Source organism: Calypte anna, chromosome 1 (genome assembly GCF_003957555.1).
Source record: "Calypte anna isolate BGI_N300 chromosome 1, bCalAnn1_v1.p, whole genome shotgun sequence".
NCBI lineage: Eukaryota > Metazoa > Chordata > Aves > Apodiformes > Trochilidae > Calypte > Calypte anna.
In genome coordinates, this window is record NC_044244.1 from 60,703,234 (window position 1) to 60,717,569 (window position 14,336).

The 14,336-nt window shown below is 40.3% G+C and overlaps 1 protein-coding gene across 8 annotated transcripts in view; it reads right to left on the bottom strand.

Annotated features, from left to right (window-relative positions):
• DNM1L (dynamin 1 like) overlaps nucleotides 1-9,487 on the bottom strand; it is a 39,774-nt gene extending 30,287 nt beyond the window's left edge. For 5 of the 8 annotated variants that reach the window (XM_030469649.1, XM_030469647.1, XM_030469643.1 and 2 more), the window contains exon 1: nucleotides 9,196-9,454. In XM_030469649.1, coding sequence (XP_030325509.1) covers nucleotides 9,196-9,297 — 102 coding nt within the window. In that variant the 5' untranslated portion in view covers nucleotides 9,298-9,454. Of the gene's footprint in view, nucleotides 1-9,195 lie in introns of all 8 variants that reach the window. The other 3 variants (XM_030469646.1, XM_030469648.1, XM_030469642.1) reach the window with 3 other exon arrangements.
• Nucleotides 9,488-14,336: the final 4,849 nt, after the last annotated feature.

Consider the following 14,336-nt stretch of genomic DNA (forward strand, 5'->3'; position numbering starts at 1 on the left):
ATAACTGTATTAAACTTTTCAGCAGGGAAGTCTCCATTAGTGTACCTTGAAAAGCCTGCTCTGACAATCATTGCCTTCAGCTAGGAAATGTTTCTATATTAATGCTTTAACCAAACAATACTCTTAAAAAAACAAACAGCCCAACAACCAAGCAAGATACAACCAAGAGATAGAATGTGCATTAATGTTACACAACCTCAACTCAGCCTACCAGTTCTGAATGAACAGAATCAAGCTTCAGATCAGTCATGAAATGAAAACACAGCCCAGCATAATATGAAACAAAAGTGTCATATACCTTTTAAATAACATGCAGTTAGTGAAAATTTAGGTGACTTTTCTAAAAATAAAAAAAATAGATCAGCAGAGATAAGGTAACACAGCACTAATAAACAGCACATTTGTACCAGTGCTGTCAGACAAGATAGGAACATATTACATGACAGAATTATAACTTAGGAAAACAGGGCTTGTATGCAGAAGATGAAATAAAATACAAGGCCAGATCCCTAGAAAGCTGTAACAATTAAAATGAATTAATGCCTTCTTTTCTCCTAACATTTCACTGTTTATATATGCCTTATAGTATAGGAAAAATGCTGTTCTATAAATGCCATTTGTGTGAATAGGTAACAAACCAATAGAGATTGTGTGTATTTTTCCAAGAAAATCTAAGTCAAATTTGACAGCAGTGAGGTCAACTGTCTAGAAAAACTAGGGAGAAGGACAGGGTCACAAGAAACAGAAAAATAATATTTTAAAGATTTTTTTACTTGAAAAGGCTCCCCTATGATGTGGTTAATTCGTCAACTGACCTCTCCAACCAACTCTGGCCACCTTTCATTCAAGGGCAGGACATTGGGCACTGAAACCTTACCAAAGAGTAAATGAAAAACAATCTGGCCACAGCACAAACTAGCTTGGGAAAGCCTCCCTGGTCCTACTGAAGCACACTTCTGAAGAATTACTGATAACACAGAATGCCAAGCAAGAAATCACTTCTGCCTGCTCAAAAAGGTGAGACATGATAAAGGTTCATCAGCTGCATAGGGAAAAAAATAAAACCATCAGCGTTTTAATTATTAAAAATATTTGAAACATTTCTTGAGCAAGTTTTCTTACACATGTGCAGAATGATGACTCAGTTTCAAAGGGCTGAAGGTGAGACTTGGATGAAATGGCTTCTCCTGAACATGTAATTGAAGTAGAAAAGGAAGAGTAATAGCTGAAGTCCTTAACAAGAGCCTCCCCCCCCAAAAAAAAAAAAAAAAAAAAACTAAAATCCATGGGACAAGTGCACACTACTGCTCATTTTTTGTCTTAAGAGTGGTATTGCAGGCAGCTGACATGGGCATACTCCAAACAACGCATGGAACTAAACTACTACCTTTTACACTGCTCTCACAGTTGCCTTTGGATGTAGAAGGAACAATTTGGATCCTTTGCAAATATGAAGTCATACATAGGATGAGACACTACTCTACACTTCAGGAAATTTGTTTCAAATTGCATTACATTCCCTTATTAAAGTCATCTGTTCTTGGAACATAATACAGCATCTAATGACACATCCCTTAACACAGCCTCAATACATATCCATTACTAAGAACTGTCTGGAAACATGGTAAGGAAAGCAATAAACACAAAGCTGACCTTTTTCTGCCAGCGAGGGTGAATACAAATTCAGGGTCTGTTCAGAATACAAATTCAGTTAAGCCAGTCCTTTATACAATAGATATAGACTGAGAATTATACCAATTACCAAAGGTACCACAGAACTCTTAGGAGTAAGTCTGCAGCAGCAGCATGTTTGTTTTGTCACCCCATTGGAATGCTCGTCACAGACTGAAATCCATAAATTTATTTCATGACAGATCCAGAAAAGCATTAATAAATTGTAATCTTTTGTGGCAGCTCAGTTAGGTTTTCCTCTGGACCCTAATACCTGATTGGAATTTGAAGTATCTAGAAGATGCAATATTGAGAGGAATTTTATCTAGATTGCTCAGAGAAAAAAAAAAAAAAAGCAACTACAGGAGCATCTTGCTGTCTGCTGCTTCTTTAACCACTGTATCAAACTTCCACACCGAGTATTTTAACTGTTCTGTTAACTATCATCTGTCTCATCTGTGTCAAATTACACCCAGATGGTAAAACTTTTTCCCAGAAGTACTGATAGGAAGAAATGATGCACACAGGAATTAAATATTTTAATTCAATACACACTTGCAGTACATATGATGTAAAGCTTATCAGCTTTTTCATTGCCTCTTTAAGAGTTACATTTTCATCACTGTCAACATAATCTACAGGTCAGCCTAAAGCAATCAAGGATGAAGGCCAGAATAACAGAAATGTTTGCACACTTACTCTCACATATTAAAAAGCTGAAATCTCTTAAAAACTGTGATCCACTCCAAAAAGCCAGCAAGTCTAGTCTCTGACAGTCCTAATGATATTTCATCTGCTTCATTTCTTCTTTACTTGTCCCTGCATACTTCAACTGTGTACATTTCTTAACTTCCAAAAGGCTTTTCCTCCTATCCATTATGCTAATTCTCTTGAGAAAATACGATTTTTAATCTACTGTAATACTAACCACATTTTTCAAGAATTCAGTAGCAGCAGAGAGCAGTGCTTGGCTCTATAATTGTCCAGCTTCATTAACAGCAAGAGATGACACTTTCAAAAACACTTCAGGGTTGTTGAGAAGCCAAATGGAAGTGACTTTGTACAGGAAATTCTGACGTAACACCACAAACAACCTATCACACTCATCCCAAACATTTACTTCATTGGCTTTCTTGTTCTTTTTCCAAGTGTCCAATGGGATTCCTAATTTTAGAAGACTTGAATCCTATGCCTAACAGCATGCAAAGAGGCCTCCTCCTTACGCAAAAAGAGAACCGTGACACAATCTCTCTTCTACTATTGATAGTTACCCTTCACTTTGATCCCTGTCTATAGGTACAAAGATCTAGAAGACCCTACCTGTGAAGACAAAAGCAAAAACACCAATTCCCTCAGCCTTGACCATATTCACTGTCACTAAAACACCTGACACAGTCAGTAGTGAGCCCATATTTTCCTTTTCTTTTTTCTTAACTGCTTATTCAGTGCTGGAAATTTTTCCTATAGCCTTTGGTGTTCCTTACCAGTTTCAACTCTAGTGGAATGTTGGTTTCCTTATTACAGTTTCTGCATATGCAAGCAGCATTTTTATATCCTTGAGCTAGCTTATCCTCACTTCTTCCCGCACAAGTCTTCTGCGTTGCCTCCATCATGAGTTCCCTCCACACTGCTCTCCTTACATGTCTGATCATTTTCTGATCGTTCTCCTGAGCTTCAGTGAGGTTGTCCTTAAAGGCACACTAGGTCTCTTGACCATCAGTGTCCTGTTACTCACTGGATCCCACCAATTAGCTCAGTAAATAAGCCACAGCCTCCTCTGATCCTTAAACAGTCCAAGTAGCAAGAAGGCACCAGATACAAGACTCAGCTGTAGGCTCACTGATGCACAAGAACCATGAGATTGTTTACATCCATTTGCTGAGAATGCTGCATATTTCAAGTATTACTAAAATAATAATGAACTTGTATCAGCTGCAACAAGTTTCATGTCTTCTTACAAGAATCTGCTGCATACCTTCTGTCTATCTTTAGACTTCATAAGTGCTTTGTGATGCCAGTGTAAAAAAAAAAAATCATCTGTGGAAAAGACCTTTATAAGGAAACATGTTCAATAAACTACTGGAAATTCAAACAAGAAAACAGGTTGAAAGAGGTATATACTTTGTTCACTCCTTTTGATAGAAGCTGATAAATGTCTTATTACCTGATCAAATAAGGAAAAACTGAAAACAGCTCTTGAAACAATAGAGATGTACTGCCAGACAGCACACAAAAATAAGGAAGAAGTATCAGTATTCCCCTATGACTTTTTCAGTGGCACAACAATAAAACATTTGAGAATGACAATAAGGAACTCCAAAGTAGGAGAGATTTCTCAGTGAGATATAATTCCTGAGGAATTCTCTCTCAAAAAAAAGCAACATATCTATTTCGATGTCTATGGTATAACTATGGCAATTTTTCAGCTTCCACCATAAAAAGATTATAAAAGTCCTGTTGGCTAAATTATACTCTTAATAATACATATTGTTCACTAGATTTTAATTCTTTTATTGGGAAATACAACCTAATGCATTTTTGCTATGATCTCATCCCCAAGAATAAGACAGGTTCTTTGAAAAGAAGTTCTCTGCAGTAGCTACCCTGGAAGAGTTCAGCAAGCTATAATTAGAACAGGGCAATATTTCTTTTTTTCTTTCCTTGTTTTGCTAACATGAATTATGCTGAAATAAAAGGTCAGCACACATGCAATTCCAGAGCAGTTCCACTAGAAAGCTGCTTTGGTTAGAATATTATGGAAAAACTTTCCTATGTGAACTAGGGACACACCGAGCTATGTTACTTCTAAACAGCCAACAAATTAAAAAATGTATTTCCTAATCAGAAGATAATTTTCAAGTTATAAGCAGGTTCAGTGAACTATTGTAAGGCATTCTTTGAAACAAAATTATACTTCTAGCAGGATGCCCAAGCTGGTGGATCCCAACTTGAAAAAGCAGTGAAACCAGCATAAGTCACTGCTGGCTGCTGCAAACACATTTTCTTTTTGACAGATACTATGTTTGGTAAACATAAGCAGCTAATTAATGTCAACCTTACTTTGCTGCTTGTCTGAAACAGAGACCAGAACAGTCAGGACACGATTTGAGAGGAGGAAGCGATAGAAAAAAGACAAGCAGTTACACCCAAGACCAGATAGAGTGAATGTCAGATATCAAACCAAGCAAAAAACCAAACAAACCAGGAAGTTTGCAAAACATTTGGAAGAAAACCAAAGCTCTCCCCAGCCAGCATAGCCAGCACTGAAGGTCTGCTCCAGCTACATCTTTTACAAATGCAGATACAAATGTGGTTCTGCATCTGCTTGAAATCCCAGGAAAGATCTCTGGATTAAAAAAATAAAAACAAAATTCACAAACCAAGACAGTAAGAAAGACTGAGTGGAGCTTGGCATGGGTTTTTCCTGGTTGCATGCTACAAGCTGAAGTTTCCTTCACCTAAATTTGGCTTCTTGCAAACACAATGAAGGACACAAAAATAAACTCAATAAGCTGAAGTGGCTTGAATTTCTGTTCTCCTGACCTTCTCTGACCTAGAAAGGTCACAGAAGCACTGCTGAGCATCTGCAGTTTTAGACCACGTCTGTCTCTCTCAATCCAAATGTTCTGCTTACAGCATCCACTGTATTCTTCTTATCCCAGCAGACAGGACTGTAATGAGTTTCCCATTGCTGTCAGTTTCCAAATAGGCAAATTAGCATCCTAACTGCTTAGCCTAACAGAATATACAGTAATACATAATTCAAATGCTCAGGCTATCTGTCATCTCAGATCAAGAAACATTCCTCCTTGCCAAAAAAAAAAAAACTGGTCTAGCACTGAAATCTCAAACATGATACTTATTCCAAACAGCAAAACCAAAGAAACAGATCTAATGCTCATCTGTGAGACAATTACAGAGGCTAAGAAAACAGGTCTTCTGAGTGGAATAAAAAAATCACACAAAACAGTCTATGTTACATATTGTAAACTACATCTGCCTATTTAAAGTCCCAAAATAGCATCAAATTAAGATTGAGAAAAAGTACCATATAAATCTGCAACTGAAAGGCCATTTTAAAATCTCATTGTGATTTTATTCGTTTCTAGATCAATCGTACCATGATGTCTCTACTAGAATCAACACTACCAAGTGCAAATAAAGCCCACAACTTGTTTTCATAATGTCAGTATCTGAAGAACTTTACTTCAAAACTGACACTAAAGTTCATATATTACTAGGTCAACGACTTCTAAAAACATAAACCAGATTCCAATAATTACATGATCTGGAAAAAAAAAATAAAGGCAGTTCATTTTCACACATCTCTAGGCAGAATCTTTGTGGTTTCTTTGTTTTTTAAAGTTTATTCTAAAAGCCATACCCACTTTTGTAGTGTAGGCATATCATTTTTGTAGGCATAGCTAGCATTTATGTGCCCTTAATATATACAACACTGTGACTAATCAAACATATTGCCCTTGCTTCCTTTTACTATAGTTTTAACACCTGGTTGAGGCATTTCAATACCACCTTGTTCTCCCTTACGAGTACAGATCACAAAGCATTGCTATAAAACACATCAGAAGGTTGAGTATTACAGCATGCCTGAACAAATATTAATATAGTACTCCCAGCCTGGATATTACTTTTTTTTTTTCACTTCAGTAACACAGTTCTAAAATTAGAATTAAAAAAATGATCCAGGGAAAAAAACACTACACCTATCTAAGAATGCCAAAAAATCCTCTGGAATAGTAATGAAAAGTTGACAGTCTGAGGGTGTCCTCTGCATTCTTTCAGCAGCAGTCTTCATTTTCTTAAAAAAATCTGTACCAGGATACAGACATAACTTACACGGTATTTATGTGGAGAATGAGAAAGAATTCTTATAAGACTGAGTCACAGGAACAGCACTAGAAGAAACAGAAGATGCCATATAAATGTATAGAATTATCTGACAAATATTTTGTAATTAGTACCACATCCACCGAGAAAGAGGAAAAGTTAAGACTTCAGTTGCTTAGAACACAAGGATGGTAGGAGATTAACCCCAGAACAAGAGGAGGAGCAAAGGGGGCATGGGAAACACAAAACACTTAATACTAAATTAAGAATTATAAGCAGTTTCTAGTTCTACATACTCAAGAAAACAAAGAATTAACTTGACGCACAGAGGTAGAAATAAAGAATAATTTAAGATAGACACAAGCATAAATCACTACAAGGGTGGTGATGCAGAAGACAGGTGAGAAAGATAAACAGCAAAAACTCCTTTTAAAACTCCTTAAACTCCTGAGCATTTTTCTCCCTGAATACGTAAAAAAAGTCACTTAAGAAAAGCAACAAGCAACTGGAAGGAAAAAAAGAAAGCATAAACAATTAACAGTTACAAATATCTGGTAGAATTTGTTTCCTACAAATTAAAATGGAGATGCAAAATTCAAAACTCTTTGTGAGTATTATTCAAAGAAAAACACTGCATATGCCAGTAGGCTCCAAAGAAAAGAACTGTATGATCAGACTTAAAGGCCACACAGCACTTAACCAAAAGTATCTCAGGATCCAGACTGGTTCACACATTTCAAAAAAACATGGGAGTAAGCTACCAGAAGCAAAACTGTAAGCTCTAAGGCCATATTTGAGACACTCCAGAAATCTGGTCCACAAAAAACTAACTTCAAATGAATAAAATAATAAAATTTTATTTAAATTAATTGCATAAAATAACTACATACAGAATGAGTATGTCAGTAAAGACAATAATTACTTCCAACAATCCTAACTAAAACCAAATCAAATATGCAGCTTACTAGACATATATATTGCTGTGTATATTATTGGAATCTATAAAGGACATTCTTTCAACATGCTAAGAACTAACATAGTTCAAATATTTTTAACAATACACTGAACGTAGCACTGAACAGATATTAATACTGATGGGCAGACCATTGAAGTCAAATGCAGGTCAATCCTGTCTTGATGCTCAGTATCTACTGACACAAAAAATTAACTAGGGCAAAACTCTTTAATAGGGTAATTTTAAAAAGGTGTCTTCAAATGCATTTCATAAAGTGAAACAGAAAAAATACTTTATTAAATTTACAGAGAAAAATGCCACACCCATCTTGCACTTTCCATTGCATAACTAAAAAAAAAAAACCACAAAAGAAACCCCAAGAAAACCCAGCTTGCTTGTACGACTTTTACAGTAAAAGAGATTTAATGTCTTCATAAAGCGATGGACTCCTGTCAGCTACAAAAATAGCAAGTACCTAATATAGCTCACCACTGCAAAGTCTCTTCCACCCAATTAAAGTATTCTAGATTTATTTTATAAAGTAGCTAATACAAAGTCAAGGAGTCTAGGTGATTTGTATTGGTTAAACAGAATGACAGCCAATTGCCTCACAACCAGTTCAATACCACAGTTGGCTTTGAGCAAACCTATTCCACGCTTCAACAATGTGAAGGCTTTTAACATACAGAGTTCACATGTTTTAAGTCATACAATGAAATCCCTAATTGCAGAAGTGCTGGTAGTACTGCCTTAGGTAGCTCAAGTAATATCGGATATTGAATAAACACGGTTAATTTCAGACAAACAGAGAGATCCATCAACTTTCATTTTCAGAAGGGAGAATGAAAATGAAACGTTAATAGAACAAAACGAGCGTCAAGTTTTAGCTGTGTTTAATGTTATGACTGCTGCAGTTCTGGTCACACATGTTTTGCTGTTAGAAGTTTAGAGATGAAGAACGGCAACCCACTTGAAGAGATCTGAAAAGCTCTGAGCTATCTCCGAGCCCAGCAGAGGCTTTATCGGGCTGAGCCGCTCACGCCGTTTCTGTCAGAGCCAAGAGAGGCTGGCTCTGCCCTTCACCTTCCCTCCCCAGCATCAGCCGAGACAAAGAGGTCTCAACCGGCAGGAGAACCCGCGGCAACGGGAAACGACCCACGCCCGCAAGATGGGCCGTTCCGCTACCACGCTCCGTTTATTCAGCCCTTCCCGGCGGCTGTCAGTGAAGCCAAGCCACCGACGCGCCCATGGAGGCAACAGGGCTGGCAATGAGATCCCGGGGGGGACCGGTGTGTCACCCACCCAACTCCACCTCCCGGTTTTGGGGAGGGCCGAGGCAGGGCCACGGGAGAAGGAAGGGCAGCCCTGGAGAACTCCTCGGCCGTTCAAACCGTTCAGTGCCAAGGCGGGTGGTGGAGGAGGGAGGGAGGAGGACGGTGTAAGAGGCACTCCCGTTACAAACGGTGGGAGTTACAAACGGGGAGGCAGAGGAGCCCGGGGAAGGAACGAGGGGGACTCGGGCAACCGTGGGAGGCCGGGGCGGGTAAGACGCCCGCTCCTGCCGCCCGTGTCCCCCCTGTGCCCTTGGCGGAGGCAACGGAGGGTCAGCACCACCGGAGGCGCGATGGACGGCTCGACTTCGCCCTCTGAGTAGCGAGGGGGCCCCGCCGCCCGCTCCCGCACCCCAGCCCGGCCTGCCCTGCCGCCCCGCCTCGCCTCACCTGCGTGCCCACCACCACGATCTGCGGCAGCTGGATGATGTCGGCCCCCACCGTGTTGAACACATCCTGAAGCTTGTTAATCACGGGGATCAACGCCTCCATAGCGGCGGGGGGGGGAGGGAGGGAGGGACAGGAGGGACGGGGACAGGGAGGGGGAGGAAGGCGAGGGCCGGGGGAAGGCGTCGGCGATGAATGGGCGCGACGGGCAAGGGCTCCCGTCAGCCGCCCCCTCCGCCTGCCGCCATTGGCGCCGGCCCCCGCGCACGGCGCGGTACCCAGCAGGCTCTGCGCCTCCGCCGAGCGCAACGTCGCCGCCGGGCATCACGGGAGTTGTAGTGCAGCGGGAGGCGCCGGCGAACGCGGGCGCCCCCTCAGGCGGCGGCGGCAGCGGCAGCGGCGGCCATTGGGGGCTGTTAGCGGCCGTTGGGGGCTGTTAACGGCCGCTGTGTGCAGCGGGAAGCAGTGTCTGCCCAGGGGCCTCAAAAAGCAGACAGCGTAGTCGCTGTGATCCCGTATTACAAGCCATTCCCAGGTTTTACATTTAATTTAATTTTTTTTTTTTTAATAATAAAGGTGATCCCCCTTGGAGGATGGCCCATGAGTTTGAAGTGCCCCAGTGAGGCCAGGTGTGGGAGGCAGGCCTCATGGCCAGCCAGGGTGACTGCTGGTCTTCAGCAAGCAGCGTGGTATGGCCACAGACGTTTGAGGTCCTGTGTTTTGAGAACTGCTGGAAAGCAGGGAACAACCAAACGTGTCCCCACTATCACCTCTGCTTCACCAGGTGTGGTGGCACTGCTGCCTGACTGCAGCAAGGAAAGGTGCTGAACAGCATAGTGTTAGACCTTGTCAGCTTCTGATCTCACAAAGCCAACAGCACAGGAAAACAAAATTGCTGGGGGTAGGGAGGAACCGCGCTACGGAAGTCTCTTCAGAGGGATAAAACAACAGGAGAAGATCTGGTCCTGCAAACTGCAGCAAGCTTCTGTTTGCATATTAATTACAATGGACACATTTAAATTGACTGTGTTTATTCTGTTTGGTGTTGTGTGGATATTTTTGTTTCTGCTCTAAGTCTCAGATAATCTCTGCGGCTGAAATTTTCTGACTCAGATGCAGACAGTACAGGTGGATGAGATGTCTGTCAGGGCTTGGAAAGGGGGAAGCTCTGTGAGATCTAATACTCAGCTGCATTATACAAGAAAATAGAATGGAAGCAGAGGATGATTTGTGATGCGAGAGCACAACAAATAAGCTGTCTGATCTTGAAATGTCTTTCCCTTGAGTGCCTTTTCTCCAAGATAAATTATGAATATGCTTGCACTGACCTGAATTCTGGCTTTGTCCTTTCTTGTAAGCCAAGATAGTAAAGTACTTCTGAAAACATTCTGGATAGCACTAGAGATTATATTCTTATTCTATACAAATTGGTCTTTTCCCATCTTTAGGTCTTGAAACCCTCAAATTTTGAAGAAAAGAACAGAAAAAGGAAATACTTCCTTATCTATTTATCTTTACAACAAGGTTTCTTATTCTTACCTGGGAAATTCCACACTGCTTGTCAGGTGAATAGTATTTTGTGATAAAAGCATGAAGATAGCTGAGCAAGTTGAAACACTCAAAAAACAGTGTAAAATTTTGTGAAGAAGGTCCTGAATGAGCTGCTGGGGAGGGGTTCTTATCATCACACGGGCATGATTATCCAGCAGTTTCACCTCTTAAGCTTTCAGTGTGCTGGAACCAATTGCTCTCAGAGACAGATCTTTAATACCAGGATGCCAGTTGCCATCTGCCCCTTCTCCTTCCAGGATAATAGCAATTGCTCCCTGCATTTCACTCCTGACACAGCAAATACTCTTTTTAAAGGGTTTGCCATTCTCCCACCACTTTTATTTTCATGGACCAACCAGCGGTTGTGAAGTTGAGCAACTGCAACCTGATTTTTATTTTCATTTAGATGAAAACTGGGACATACCAGAAAGCATGTAGAACTGGAAAAGGGTCAGAGAGGGACAACAAGGGTGATGAAAAGTGTGGAACAGCTTCAATGTCAAAACCAACTATACTAAGCTAAGAGTCTTCACCCTACAAAAGAAATGGGGAGGAGCAGGGAGGATTAGAGGTCCCTGTAATCATTAGCAGCCAGGAGTTGGTCGAAGAGCACCAACCAAAAAGAGTTTTATTTATTCTCCCTTCCAGTACAAGTATTTTGGAAGGATCTAATGACACTAAAAGGAGCCAGAACAAAACACAGACAGTAGCCCCTGATGGGTGGGTTGCTGAAATCCTCGCCAAAGGATGCTGTAGACAGTGAAAGTTTAAATGGTGTTTGGACGAGTTTAAGATAAATGCCTTGCATGTATAAATAGCTATGTAGGAATCAAATGTAACTCTGGATGTTTCTGAACTGACAGTGATTGGAAGCTGGAATGACATGATGCAAAAATAGCTGTTTGTACTTGCCCTTTAGTCTGTTCCGGGATATCTATTCTTGGAATTTCATCAGAATAATACCTCAAAAAGCACACAGAAAATATTAGTTGGAGAACCAAGCTGAGATACCCTAGCCTGTGCAGCAAAGATGTTGAAAGGCCTGTCAAGGGCAGGATACCCAAATGGAGATAAGACAACTAGGATGCAGGAAGTTATTTAATGAAGGAAAGCAAGGAGAGGGGAATAAAGAAGATATGAGGAAACATTGGAATGCAGAGTCTAACATACTGCCCATTCCTGGCTAAAAAGTGGGATCTGGAAATGCCTCTGCTATCAAGTGTCATGTCCTGCACCAACTTAAAAAATCCAGCAGGGGCCTCAGCCCAGTCAAAGGCTGTGCCAAAGGAATAAACATTTTAACAAGGAATGGTTGTCTATAGCTTTAACTCCAACTTTCCATGGCTGATTATATTGTACTGAGCAAGAAACAAAAAGATCTGATAAAAGGCAGTAGTAGTCAGACTGGTTATTTACCACAAGTTAATTGGCATGAGAAAACAGGAGCTGCCCCACTGAATCTGACCTGATATAGTCTATCTCAGACTCTCATCTCTAAGGCTGTTCAGCATCAGCCCTCTGAGGAAAATATAAAAATGCAGGAATAAGATCTTCTGGTTCCAAAACTGCCCATTAAATAATTTTTATATTGCTGTAAAATCTGAAGTAGACAGTTCAATATTTCTTCCATTTTATGTAACTAGAAACTGGATTGCTTTATGTACCATATAATAGCTATTTTTTGTCCCATCATGCTAAGTTCTTGGCTCCAGTGACATCCTATGACAGTAAATTTGCTGATTTAATTATGCATAGTGCAAAAAATCCATTTTGTGCCAGTTTTAAAATTGTCATCTTCTAATTTCATTGTAAGCCTCCTTCTTCTTATGTTTTAAGTCAGGAGAACAAAATTTCCAGTATTTCTTCTCCATGACAGGAATTTCTTGAGAGTTTTGCATTATCATCTGCTTCCATTCTTGCTCAGACAGCTGGAGTCTCTTTAAGATTGACATACAGACAGTAGTGGGGAAGTCATTTGCCATTTATTTTATTTGCCAGACCAGGAGACCACAAACAAGCACCTTGGTAAAGTACATTTCCTTCTCAACATACTTGCCTAGAGGAAGAAATATTTGATTATCATAATCAAAAGTATCAAGTATGTAATGCAATATTTGCACTGCATCCTTAGTCATCCTACCTTGTACTGCACAAACACTATTAGCAAAATACTTGTGTACATCATTCCTTAGTAATGTCACCTCTTGGAATCATGTAAGACAGCAGTTATATGGGCCTGGCAGAAGCCAAACTGAATGGTGTTTTTGTATTCTCCTGAGCAATCTCCTCACAGAGATAACTTTAACACTTTATTATAGCTCGTCCACCAATCTGCACAGTAAACACTATTAAAAGCTGAGATAAATAAATTCCTGAAAGCCTTTGAGAGAATAACCCTTTGTTCGAATGATGTACACAGATTTCCCAAGCTGACTTTTTCTAAACCTTGTTCTTTTTCCAGAAGAAACAGAAATCATAGGTTTCAAATCCATAGTCCAGGGACTGTGCTGAATTGGCAAAGGAGCTCTCACTTCAGCTGGCTGTGAGAAGGTCCAGTGCTGGTAGGAATTTAGTTTTCAGTGTTACCTGTGCTGAGGCTCAGGCTCTGACAAAACCAAATAATCCTTAGTTTTGTTGGAACAAAACCATCAAACTAAACAACTGAGAGCTCCTTATTTATGTTGTCTCACTCTAGTGACAGGGAAGTTATTTATTTAAATTAATTGAATATTTGGGCTGTCACACAAATTCTCATAAAACATGCTTGCAGAACTGAAAGCAGGTTTCAATTTGAGGAAGGTGTAGGGCACAGAAGGTAAGAGCTACAGAGCAAACACAGCAGTCAAAGTTCATCAATCAGTAACAAAGCCCAAGCACTCAGTAAGACATCTGTGTTTCTGACAAGGCCAATAGAGGTATAAGGTTTACCTGCAGATGAAAAAAAATCACTGAGTCATTTTGAACTGATGTTCAACAGTGGTCTCTCCCTCCTCCCCTCATCTTGGGGGGGAGAGATCTCTTGGAATACCCAATACAGCAGTAGCAGCTGCTTCAGTGAATGATTTTCACCACTCCTGTTGCCAGGGCACAGTTAGATGTACCCGAGCTGAGAAGTTAAATTTCCTCTCCAGTTGAGGTGAGTTACTGAATTTGTCTGCTGAGCATTGCTTGGTGATATGAAGTGCAAGTGCACAGTATTAAGTCAGTAGCCTTATGACTTCTAACCAAAGCAGATTTGTTTTCCTCATGTCTTTGATAGGCTCACCAACAACCTCAGCATTCATTATAGGACTTAATTATCAAAGGATGGACATTATAAATAAGTTGTTTCTCACTCTCATTATGCAGTCAAGTGTAGGAAAATTTTCACTTGGTATTTCCGCATATCATTGTAAAAGTTTCAGCTATATCTTTTTGACAGGAGTCTTCTGATTGTTTTGTATATAGTGTGTGGCTGAACAGAAAAATCAACAGGTGGTGGTGTGAAACCTAAGGATTTCCTCCCCAGAATTTGTGTCATCTGAGGTCAAACAATCTCATGGATAACAAATTGCCTAACTGAGCTTAAAAAGTGATTTAAGATGTAGAAACAC